Raw genomic sequence first — 13,455 nt, 5'->3', positions numbered from 1 at the left:
AGCCACTCTGTGACCTCATATTGATAGCTCAGAATTCCATTTTTTCTGCGTGTAAAATAATTCCTCTTCACGGAATTACAGTGAATTACTCTGAAGACTTGATCATCACCAAAATGAAAACAATCTAGCACATGGTAAGTGGTCAGGAAAAATCAATTACCTTCTCATTATTTATCTCTTGAAGGAAGCACTGGGATATATGTATGTGCAAATTCCTGCCACAAACATCTCAGGAAATTGGACGATAATCCTTACTGTTCTCTGCATTCTTCTTTGCTTGACTCTCAGAAGCTGTGTTGCAAAATCAGTAATTCTCCTGGTCATATCAGTAAGGGATTTTGTGGAATGAAAAATGTTTCTGTGACTGTAGAACTATCAGAACTTCCGTAATTTGGATTACAAAATAAAATGAGTTTTTTTTATATTTATCATTACTTATTTGTCATGAATGTTCTGTATCTGCCAGTCCCCATTAAACTCTCATGTCTCTGTGCACCCATGTTGGATCTTACTCATCTTTTCATACCATCCTAACACTGTGCTTAATACTAATTAATATTTGAGACAAATTGACTTAATAAGAGTACTTTATACATGTTGGTATAATTATGTTAATGAATCATTTTTTTCTCATGATATTAAGTTCATGTTCTGCTAAGCTTTGAGAAGAGAGAAAAGAAATGAAGCCACATGTTAATTTCTACAAAAGCTAGTACGAGAAGCCAAAATAAATCTAACAATTATAACTATAATAGCTAATGCACTTAACACCAGGTACATGCCAGACACTGTGCTACCTGCTTTTCATGGGTTATCTTACTTAATCCTCAAAACAACTTAGTGAGATAGGCATTGCACAGATGAGAAAACTAAAGCTTAGAAATGTTGAATGACCAGCTCAGGGTCATGTAAGTCATGTTCAGTGCATGCCGAGGCCTGAGAAATCTGCATGTTGTTCCAAACGATTGCCAAATTTGTGGAACTACCTTTTACTCCTGCTCAGGAAGTCAAAATTAAACCCAAAAAACCAAATAGTGTATGCAACAGGATAGAATAACCAATTTATACACTGTGCCTCTTTTTACTTTCATATTCCCAAAGATAGTACTTATAGTTTTACTGACTATATCATGATTTTGAAAATACTTTTCTATCCATGAATAATAAATTATTGAATTAACATATGTATTGAAAAATCATAGATCTAATATTTGCAATGTAAAGTAAAAACAGGGTGGAAAGTTGTGAAAACCAGGTATGCAGGGCTCTTCACATTTTCCTATTTCTTTTTTTTTTTAATTTTTTAACGTTTATTTATTTTTGAGACAGAGAGAGACAGAGCATGAACAGGGGAGGAGCAGAGAGAGAGGGAGACACAGAATCTGAAACAGGCTCCAGGCTCTGAGCTGTCAGCACAGAGCCCGACGCGGGGCTCAAACTCACGGACCGTGAGATCATGACCTGAGCCGAAGTCGGACGCTTAACTGACCAAGCCACCCAGGCGCCCCTTCCTATTTCTACATATATTTATTCATAGGTTAAACAGTACCCTTAAGTGTCTAAATTAATAGGCAGCCTTTTTGAAGTAATTAAGACTTGATTATATCGCTTTTGATTAGAGAAAAAAAGCAGTTTTGCTTGTTTACAGTATTTTTAAATTGTGCACAAACTAATTTTGTTTCCAAAGAAAAGAATTCCACATCAAAAAGTGGTTACTGCAGGAAAAGAATGTCCTCCCATAAAGAACAGTTAATTACCATGGCTACCATAATAAACAAAAAGTTAAACAAATCTAAGAAAGATTTTTTTTCCCTACTTTTCATCCTTTTAGATTTTGTTGGTAAACTTTATCAACTATATTTACTTTACTGACTAGACACATATCTGTAATTAAAAGAATTATTCCCAAGTGTCATAAAGTAGGCATGTAGAATTTTTCTCACCATGAGAAACAAGATTCCGGTGTGTTGTATATACTTTTTATACACATGGATCTTAAAAGTGCTGGTGGAAATTACAAGTGTAAAATACCTCCTTTTTATTCTAACACCAAACTGAAAATTAATCTCCTGGTGTTTTAGAGTTGCATTATCTCACATGTTTCCCCAGTTGGGGAATGGGCAGGTTCTAGAAGTATTCATTTCCAACCTTTGATTCCTATCAGTGTACATAATGGAAATTTTACATTGTGGACTCCTAAGCAGTAACACCAATGTTTTCATTTTGTTATCTATAAGCTTGATAGTTTGAAAAAAAAAAAGGGCTTTCTAATTATAGTTTAAGAATACTACTAATATAAATAGGCTTTTACAAACAGGCATAAACCAGTCCAAATTATTCCCATTGTCCTAATTGCCACATTTTCTTGTTTTAAAAACATGAAAAATGTTCTTTCTCAGTGCCAATTTTGGGTTTGTTGTTTAAGCTAGTTAGGAACTGGCGATTGAAGTTAGTGAGTTTTGATTTTCTCCTAGTGTGTCCTAATCTTAGGAAGGAATTAAAGACAATTCTCAAGTTGCTGTCTTCATACTAAGAACAATGAAATTTCTGAAGCAAATAGAGAGATGAAGAAGCAATAACATACATTTATAGTTCTGGAAGATAAAAGGAATCTGCAAGAAAAGCAGTAACTATATTTGTCTCAGAAAGACTCCATAGAATCCGTTGAAGGTTGTATGTTTCTGCAGCCACTTTTCAAGGAAGTTTTTTAATAACTACTTATTTCTACAGGTGTTAAAATAAAAAAAATAGGTTATGAATCCATCGCACTTATCACATGTTGAAAATTAAATGAAGTATTTTTATTTATGATTCTTCCTTCTTTTCTTCTGAACCATTAACCTCAATCTTACTTGGAATAAAATGTAAGATTCAGATAAAACAAAGTGAAATAATAACATAGATTGTGGATTTTTTCCTTGGAATAGTGTTTTAATATTAAACACAATTTTAAATATTTAATATCATTACTACTTTTATGTAAGCTTGTTGTTTCAGGCTTGCTGCTATGATATTAAGGAATTTGTCCAGACAATCAGGTTATTAAATTATTTTGTACTTTGTTTCGTTGAAAATGTACTTATGTGAAAATGAGATTACAGTAATAGAATGACACCTGTTTTCCAGGCATGATAACCTTGTCTGATAATGTTGCTTGCTTGCCTGGGAAGTTATTGGTTCATGGCAAGCAGGAGAAAGAAGACTTTAATGTTAGAATCTGTTAAGTATAGTTGTGTTTTCAGTGGGAGGAAAAAGTGATCTAAAAAAGGGCTAGATATAGCTGCTTACCTATGACATACACTGGATTAAATTTGATACCCAACACAGAAGGCTAGAAGGAAGCACAGAGAAGGGCAGTTCATTAAGAACTAGGAGGCTTGGTTCATGGTCTCAGTTTTGCCATTATCTGCCTCTGCGAGTCTTTGGACAGCTCTCAGAATTCCTGAAGAGGTTGCGATATCTATTTTTTTCTAAGGTCTATTCTAGTTCTAACCTCCTACAATTATGCTTTCCTTGACATACAACTCCTCAGATATTCTTTAATTGTATAAGGCATTTTCTCTAAATTATCATCTATTCTTTATAAGAAAGACTTATATCATTATGATGATATGGTACACTCCTTTCATTAAAACTTGTAAGTTGAAATGAATCATATTGAGTTGTCTTGATATACCCTCAGACTCTAGTCTTACAAATTATAAATAATGTATTATTTATCTACATTTAGAATGGTTAAGCACATTGCACATATGTCATATTTGCCTGTGTAATGATATCCATCTGAAAGTACTCAATCAAATGTGAGACAAAATATGAAAAATTACAACTAGAAGGAGGGTCTGACTGAGAATGCCTCCGATGAATTTAGGTGAGAATATCAACATAGTTAAGTAAAGAATTAACACAATGATTAGTTATAAAGAGGAGAAAATCGGGAGTGCCTGGGTGGCTCAGTCGGTTAAGCGGCCGACTTCGGCTCAGGTCATGATCTCGCAGTTTGTGAGTTCGAGCCCCGCGTCAGGCTCTGTGCTGACAGCTCAGAGCCTGAAGCCTGTTTCAGATTCTGTGTCTCCCTCTCTCTGACCCTCCCCCGTTCATGCTCTGTCTCTCTCTGTCTCAAAAATAAATAAACGTTAAATTAAAAAAAAAAGAGAAAATCTTTCAGAATCTCCTTGCAACAACAGTCTGATCTCATGGGCGTGAGAGTGCATGAAATGGAAATACAAGATGATTTAAAAAATATTATTTTTAATAATCCATTCAGTTTTTTTTAACTACTCATTAAGATGTCCTAACAATTGTTTGGCTATAAATTTCATATTTTGTCCCTCAAAATTTTGGTCTTTAGTGAAAATTGTTCTTTCTTTTCTAGAAATCTCTGGTTCACTTAAACAATCATTGGAATTATAATAGCAGACTGAACCAGATTTCAAAAAAAAAAAAGACGAAATAGGATAAAGACTCAGCCCAATATATTTTGCTAGATTGGAAGAATGATGGTATATATATAATGAAACAAACATTAGATGAACAAATGTGTGTGTGTGTGTGTGTGTGTGTGTGTGCATGTGTGTAATTGAAGATTCTGTTGATACAATTATGTATTTAAATAAACAAAGCAAAATAGCTTTAGAAAAGAAAATTTTAGAGATGCTATGAATAAATAAATATTTTTAAGTCCAAAGCACAATAGATATGACATCTTTTTGCCTAAAAAATGCTAAAATTATCTTTTCTTTAAATGAGACTAGAAACCCAGCCAAAGGAAACATATCAAACTGTTGTTTAAGTAGGTAAAAGTGTTTAACATATTTTAAAATTTAATGTAAAAAGTTTCTCTAAAAATTGCATTTATGCATCTACCATACTTTTCCCAGACCATTTTTTTATATTATTCAGTAATGTTTTGTCTTGCTTTGTTTTGTTTCCCAAAGCAAAGCTTTGTTCTCTAGTGGTTAGATTTGCTAAAATATATGTAAGACATAATTTTTTGGAGTAGATCATTCTATTTATAAGTATAGTTTCACAAATCTTTAGTGTGGTAATTTCATGTAATACAATTTATAATATTCTTAATGTAAGTTAATTTCCTCCCTATGATATTGCAAAGTAGTTCTTCAATCAGATGATTCATTGTAACCAGCTTTTAAGATGTGTGATTATTCCCACCTTAATGATATTTGATTCAAATCATTGTATATAGACTTAGTAAGAAGAGAAATTTTCTTATCTGAAAAAATGGTTTATTGAAGAAGCAGTATAAATCAAGCTTGAACCTTTTATAATTTGAATTTTCCTAGGTTGTTACAAAGCAGCTGAATATCTCTTACCATGACAGGAAACAAGAAAATTTCATATATCCAAACCTGTATTTATAGCTATACTTTAATGACACTTTTGATTTTGATAGAGAGGGAACACCGATAATACTGAATCCTAATAGATACTTCATTCACAATTGTGTCTAAAGGACACAATCCAATATTTAGGACCTCGAAGTAGTAAATTAATCTCTACGACCATTGCTCTCGGTCATTCAATCCTTCTTTGTCGAAAAGTTTGATGAGTTTCTTATTCTAAATGCATTGCTGTCTTCCTTAGTCATATTTTTATTTTAGTTTTCCATTCAAAGCAATGGGAAGAAATTTATAACCTGTCATTTTAGAGTCTAAATCCAATCATCCTAGAAATCAAAACCTTATTATTCAAGCCCATTTTTTTTTTCTTTTCCAGCTTCCTTATTTCATAGTTGGGATTGAGAACTAACATCTGAAATTTAATATGAGTAACTTAAACTAACATAGTTAGCAATATCTACTGAACTTTTCCTACATAATGAGACATGCCTATAAGCAAAGAACTTTGGGGAAGTGGACAGTGAAATTTTCACATTGCGTATGCCTGGGTCACTGCTTTCTCAAATTGAATTGGAGTGCTCCAATGCATCTCAGCTTTTCAGCCTACAGAATAGTGTAGCAGGGAAACCTAACTGAATTTTCAAATCTACACTGAGTTCAAACTCCTGTTCCTTTTGTCTAGTAAGTTTCTGATATTATTTGTAAGTAATGAGTCTTTTTGACTCAATGCTATGGTTACCTTTCTTAAATGATCTCTGACTTTACTATTATTGCTTTCTTATAGCTTAAACTCAGTGTATTAGCTAGTACTTACCTTTACATTTTCTTCATGCAAATGCAATAACTTTAGAAAAGTTGTCCAAAAAATTAAGTTTAGATCCTACTTTTTCAAGGACAAATTTATATTTATCTTAGTTGTATGTAAGTTCTCATAGTCATCTGGCATCTTTTATGGATCTTCCATTTTGTTTTCCATTCAACGTTTCCAAAAATCTTTTAGTCTCAGCAACCTTAACACTACCCTTTCTTTTCAGTTATGAAAGAAATTTTCTCTACTAACTTAAAGACCTTCAATTTGAACTTCCCCTTTTCTTACCTATGAAACATCCACCTCTATCATTACTCCTGTTTTTTTTTTTTTAATAAGTTTGTTTATTTATTTATTTATTTAGATCTAGAGAGAGAGAGAACAGGTGAGGGGTAGAGAGAGAGGGAGAGAGAGAGAATCAATCCCAAGGAAGCTCTGTGCTGTCAGCACGGAGCCCAGTGCAGGGCTCGAACTCATGAACTGTGAGATCATGACCTCCGCCAAAACCAAGGGCCAGGTGCTGAACTAACTGAACCACCCAGGAAGCCCCTACTTTGCTTTTTCCTATCCATAACTTCATTCATGCCCCAATCCTCTTCTATCATCATTACCTGTGTAACTGTATCTACCTCTCCATGCTTAGAAATAATCTTCAAGTTTTCCACATCCTAAGGGACTCTGCTAGTCCCTAAAGTTATTTTTCTTTTTCTGTTGATTTTTCTTTCACTTTAAATATCCTTTTTTTTTAATGTTTATTTATTTTTGAGAGAGACACAGACAGAGTGTGACAGGGGAGGGGCAGAGAGAGAGAGAGAGATAGCCTCCAGGCTCTGGGATGTCAGCACAGAGCCTGATGCGGGGCTCGAACCCACAAACTGTGAGATCATGACCTGAGCCGAAGTCGGACGCTCAACCGACTGAGCCACCCAGGTGCCCCTCACTTTAAATATCCTTAATAAAATACTCTGTGTCTTCTGCCAGAGTTTTCTTATCACTCACTCCTTATAGTCAGACTACTGCCTTGTTTTGAAATTGTTCTATTTTTTTTTTAATATGAAATTTATTGTCAAATTAGTTTCCATACAACACCCAGTGCTCATCCCAACAGGTGCCCTCCTCACTGCCCATCACCCACGCTCCCTCCCTCCCATCTCCCATCAACCCTCACCCTCAGTTTATTCTCAGTTTTTTCAGAGTCTCTTATGGTTTGGCTCTCTCCCTCTCTAACTTTTTTTTTTTTCCTTCTCCTCTCCCATGGTCTTCTGTTAAGTTTCTCAGGATCCACGCAAGTAATGATGGTGACTTCATAATCACCACATATGCCCAGGCATCATCTTCAAAACATTCAACATTGAATGTCATGATCAAGATCATTACCTGAGCTGAAATCAAGAATCAGACACTTAACCGACTGAGCCACTCAAATGCACCAATATATCACCTTTTTAAAAGCTATTTCTGATTTAATGTATTTTTTAATTAACTTACAGTTTCATCCTTACAGCATCATTTCCTGTTGACTTATAATCACCTCCTAGATGTAGAGAGGGTAACCTAACTTTTTAAATTTTTTTTTTCCACGTTTATTTATTTTTGGGACAGAGAGAGACAGAGCATGAACGGGGGGGGGGGGGTGGGGGGCAGAGAGAGAGGGAGACACAGAATCGGAAACAGGCTCCAGGCTCTGAGCCATCAGCCCAGAGCCTGACGCGGGGCTCGAACTCACGGACCGCGAGATCGTGACCTGGCTGAAGTCGGAGACTTAACCGACTGTGCCACCCAGGCGCCCCTGAGAGGGTAACCTAACTTAAAAGTAGTCCCTTGGAGGGGCTTTGGTGCAGGTAGTGATCTCTGAGGTTCATGGGTTTGAGCTCTTTTTTTTTTTTTTTTTTTTTTTTTTTCTGTCAATGTTTTATTTAATCATTTTGTCTACAGTTGAAACTCTGGGAACTCAAAGTTAACATCCTTGCCCGTGAGCTTCTTATAGACGCCCGAGAAGGTTTCCACCTTGTGTTCCACATTGTTCTGTGCTTTATCCAAGTGAACCTTTATGAGCCGGCTGCTGTCCAGTTTCGCACGGATTCTCTTGCCCATAATCTCGCTTGGGAAAACCAAGTCCTCCAGGATCGCGTCGTGCACAGCGGTCAAAGTGCGGCTTCTGGGACGCTTTTGCTGATTTTTTGTACGGCTTTTTCGAGTTGGCTTAGGCAGAATTCTCCTCTGAGCAATAAAGACCACGTGGTTCCCACTGAACTTTTTCTCTAGCTCACGCCCTACCCGGACTTGGATTTTCTGGAAAGACTTCAGATTGCTTCAGATTCTGTGTCTCCTTCTCTCTCTGCTCCTCCCCTGCTCCTGCTCTGTCTCTGTCTCTGCCTCTCTCTCTCAAAACTTAATAAACATTAAATAAATTTAACAAAAATAGTCTCCTAAGAGTTTCCTATTTCATTGTCACTCCTCTCCACAATCCACCTCCCTGCCAGGGCTGAATCAGACAAAGGTTCTTAAGAGTAGCACCTCCCTGCTGGAGCTGAGTCAAAGGTTCTTAAGGAAAGGAAGGAAAATGAAAACTATAAACCAGAGAAACTATAAATACAGAGAAACTAATCACTCTCTCATATCCCACTGTAGAAATTCCAGCTTGAAGCAGGGTCTGAATCGAGGAAGTTGGCAACTTAACACTAAATCGAATCTAGCTCATGATTAGTATATGAGACTTACCATTCTTAGTAAGTGGAGAGGGGGACCCATGACTGTGTTATCCATGAGTGAGAAGAAAAGTCAGGAATCATGCGGAGTATTTCATCCATGAGCAGAGGAAGATTTTCTCCATCAATAAAGCTTAAAGGATTTGGTGGGAAGCAGAACATAAAATCTGTATTTTGCTTCTACAGTGATTTTTTTTTTTTTTTTGGTGAAGCCATTAAATGTGCTCTGTCAATATACCATAGTAGGAAAGGGGGATTGGACCCAAGAGGAAATGAAGGCCATATGTCTTAAAAATTTCTTCATTTGCTCTTTATTCAAGTAGACTCAGTGGAGCATAATACAAAGTGATAAATAAGCTCATGGAGTGTTAATACCTTAACAGCAAGTATCCATGTCCAGTGGAACTATTTACACAACTTTATTTCATTCTGTAGCAAATACAGAATACATGGTGTAATGTTGTATATTTAAAGGAAAGCACTTTTAATAGGAAGACAAAAGAGAAAGAAAGAAAGAAAGAAAGAAAGAAAGAAAGAAAGAAAGAAAGAAAGAAAGAAAGAAAAAGAGGAAGGAAGAAACAAAGATAAATAGGTAAAATGGGTGCAAGCAATAGTGAACATTCCACAAGAACAAGGAAGGGTTAAAAAGTTACTGCTTATGTTGTATCCCTTTATCCCCAACCTATTCATTGTGTTATGGTGTAAAGCAGTTGCCATTCAGCAAACAGCAGATTTTTTCTTAAAAAATTATTTCATGGTGTGCCTGTGTGGCTCAGTTGGTTAAGTGTCCAACTTTTGATTTCAGCTCACCGGATCGAGCCCTATGTTGGGCTCTGAACCAACAGTGTGGAGCCTGCCTGGGATTCTCTCTCTCCCTCTCTTTCTCCCCTTCCCTCTCTCTCTCTCAAAAGAAATAAACTTAAAAAATAAAATAAAATGAATGATTTCATATAGTATGTCTGCTGCTGAAGTGGCTTGCCTTTTAAATTATTCTAGTATTTACTGATATGTGGATTCGTTTGACAGTCTGTACTATTGCTTCAGCAATAAAATGAGAAATAATTAGGTAAATTAGTATATAGGCCAATGTAAATATATTCGTAATATTGAAATATATATATAAAAGTATATGTGTGCATATATATGTATATATACATATATATGTACATAATATTTTATTTCTTTGTTACATAATGAGATGTGACTCTTTGGTTTGCTTTAGTAAGGATTCAGCTAAAAAAAACTTACTTTAAAAGCTTCTCAGTTACAACCTCATTAGCAGAAAGTTATATAGCTACCATGTTTACAGACTTAGGCTGTTTTTAGTATCTTCCAAATGTGAGTAGTTCATTGAGCTTAAATGCTATTCTCTCCCATTTTATAGGTGCAAGGTCACAGTTATAGCATAGGATATTGCCTATAGCTGAGTTTCTTGTAAAATAGCAAGACTGCAATACTTATGCAAATTGACACTTTTTCAATTTAGCATTTTAATTTTGAAGGTCACACTCATAAAGACCATGGAGATTTTTTACCATAAGCCTTCTGAATTTTTTAGAGCATAATTGAATTGTCTGAACGGGAAAGTGGGGGGACAGGGGGAGATTGAAATACCAACTATGTCATCTAACTCATCATATTACTTACACAAAATTTTTTCATCATGCTAATAAAACTTTTTATAAGTATGCTTCTTTCCTGAATTGGCTGTAGCATTCTCTGTAAGGCACACTTGATTGAAAGTTGTTGAGTAACCTAAATGTGTCTTTATTTTTCTCTAGGATAGCCTATTTCTCCTGTCAGGATCAAATGTTGCTTATTAGAGTTGCAGGGTCAGCACAGCAGTTTCGGTGTGAACCTTAGGAATAGATAAGACATGGAGGAATGATGGACAGATAGTTATTGAAACATATGTAAAGACCTCACCTATTTAAAATAGCCATCTTATGTTGTTAAACCTCAGTTAATTACTTAATACAAAAAGAGAATGAAAACCAACTGTAAAAATTTTAGCTATTTCTAATATGACATCTAGCATTTATTTTAATGAATCCTTACTTTAGGAATGCCTTCACTCTCCTTACTTCTGTAGCCATAGTCAACATTGCCAGTTCTTTGCTGTTTTAAAGAAGCAGTTTGCTGTTTCTGGAAGAATCTGAAACAAAGCTTTCAGTTACGTTGTTCATCATTCTGAATGAAGTATATCTCTTTTTCTTTGAGCCTTCAAAAATAATCTATATTTTCCTTTTCTCATTACTTCTTGAAAATGAAAAATTCTTAAAACTGCCCTGGAATCCTGCTTGAGCTGATTTTATTTTCTTCAGAACTTCACCCTGAAGCACAAGTAGGGATTTACTAATTTGGATTTTTAAAGTCCCAAGCTTAGTTTGATGCAGTTATTACATATAAAATTTACCAGTTAGCAATTATTTTAAAAGTGTTCCTTTGCTTTTTTCATGCCGAGTATTTTATCATAAATGTCTAAGGAACTGCTGCAGCTGGATACTTCTTTCCCTGCTGGAAAATTCTTGAGTGTCCATGTTTACTGTTCAGCAAGTTTTTATTTTGATGGATCTTAGGTTTTTATTTCATTTATTTCTGTTTTTGCTGAAACTCAACTATACAGATGCTTTCTACTGATTTTTGTTCTTTAAGATGTTTTATGGGAAGGTGGGAGAGTCAAGTGCATAAGTTGCGCTTAAGTATTGTGACGGAATGAATTGTCTCTAACCCAAATTCATTATTGAAGCCCTGACGTCTACCCCCCCCCACCCCCCAGTGTGCTGGTATTTGGAGATGGGGCCTCCAGGAGGCAATTAGGGTTGGGTTAAGTCATGAGAATGGATCTCTGGTCCAATGATGTTGGCATACAGAGGAAAGACCATTGAGGGTGCATAGAGAAGGTGTTTTCTACAAGCCAGGAAGAGAGCTCTCACTAGAAACTGAATTTTCTAGCACCTTGATCATGGACTTCCAGCCTCTAGAACCATGAGATAAGTAAATTCTGTTGTTTGAGTCACCCATTCTGTAGTATTTTGCTGTGGCAGCCTGAGCAGTCTAATGAAAGCATACAATATGAATATAACTGCAAAAATTTAGTGTCTAAGTCTTAACTTATTTTGTCCTCAGCTGATGAAGTTCCATATCATATGAAACACACAACAAATAATTGTAAATAATAGATAACTCAGCGCTATTTATGTGTGTAGATGATGGAAACCAGCCCATACTACTTCCACAGCTGGAGCATATCGATAAATTGCCCTTGAAATTAACGTGATCACAATAAGTCCAGTTTAACTGTGTACTAAAGTGACTAGGTTCTAGAAAGGCACCCAAACTTTGAGCTCTGCACACACTGGATGAATATGTGGTTAACAAGACCTTGTGCTGGCTCCTTCTTATGAGTAGAGATATAATGAGTTAATGGTTTTGTGTGATTGTAATAATAAAAGAGGAGGAAGTATTGGAATCAGATAAAATCAGTTTTAAGTAAAAGCAAGTTCGTCCATATATGTGTTTTTCTCTTCAGGAACTAGTATAGAAAGTTTATGTTATATTTCTAAAACTTTCCTTGTGGATGTTTTAAAATTAAGTATTGATTTGGTTTCTAGTTACACGCCTGGGACCTACAGTTCCACTCTTGTCTCTTTATTCCTTAGAAACTGAGAATCAATCAGGCAGAACATTTAACTGTATTTTAAAGAGTTGTTTTAGCCTGTAGAATCAAATTAAATCATTTTATTTTGGGAATCATAGTATTTAAATATCATGTTGGCAATTCCAAGATCATTATTTATATATTTACTTTTTATTTATATTTAGATGGTCAAATAGTATTATATAAGAATACTTGCCACTTAAGATCCAATTCCAGAGTATTATGCTTATGGAAAGATGTTTGAATTTCTTATTTACTTAAAGTTATAGCAACCGCAGGTATTTTATGAACTATTGACAGAATACAAAAATGAATTTGTGTGTATCATATAAAAAATAACATCTAAGGGGTGTCTGGCTGGCTTAGTCAATAAAGCATATGACTCTTAATCTCTGGGTTAGGAGTCTGAGCCCCATATTGCGTGCAGAGATTACCTAAAAACAATAATTCTTAAAAAAATCTAAGTTTTATTTTATCATCTGTAAACCAGCTTAAATACTAACCACAGCAGCAAGCATTAAGTTGGTGAGAAAATAAAAGTTATAATGTGTATGAAGAAGGGCCAAGTAACTGTGCAAAACAAATAAAATATTGGCCCCATGAGGAGAAAAGTTTTTAGGAAGTTTACTAAACAGGCCCGGTGTGAATGGTAAGTCATTAAATGTGCCTCACTAAAGAAGAAAATTCATGAGTTGAAATAATTTAATTTGTTTTATAATATTTTCATATCATCCAGCTAGGAAACCAACAAGTCTAAGGCTACCATCTGTTTACATATATGTTAATTTATTTTCTTGAAACATTTTCCATTTAAGAAGAAAAAAAATCACAATCTCCAAAACTTACAATTCCTAAGTGGTGAACAAGACATAGATTTTTTAGTGTCTCCCCCATATTTAAGAAATAAAATATACTTAC

The 13,455-nt window shown here is 35.1% G+C and overlaps 2 protein-coding genes across 4 annotated transcripts in view; one reads left to right on the top strand and one right to left on the bottom strand.

Annotated features, from left to right (window-relative positions):
• The window catches only part of NEGR1 (neuronal growth regulator 1), an 851,294-nt gene that overhangs the window by 168,164 nt on the left and 669,675 nt on the right, over window positions 1–13,455 (top strand). The gene's annotated exons all lie outside the window — the stretch shown is intronic.
• On the bottom strand, window positions 8,031–8,481 carry LOC123599758 (40S ribosomal protein S7-like; the record flags this gene model as incomplete). The annotated part of the gene is made up of 1 exon (XM_045482061.1): window positions 8,031–8,481. A coding segment is annotated over one exon (384 nt), but the record flags the coding sequence as incomplete, so codon positions are not given.

This window comes from Leopardus geoffroyi, chromosome C1 (assembly GCF_018350155.1).
Source record: "Leopardus geoffroyi isolate Oge1 chromosome C1, O.geoffroyi_Oge1_pat1.0, whole genome shotgun sequence".
NCBI classification, from domain to species: domain Eukaryota; kingdom Metazoa; phylum Chordata; class Mammalia; order Carnivora; family Felidae; genus Leopardus; species Leopardus geoffroyi.
This window is presented reverse-complemented; position numbering and strand designations above follow the sequence as displayed.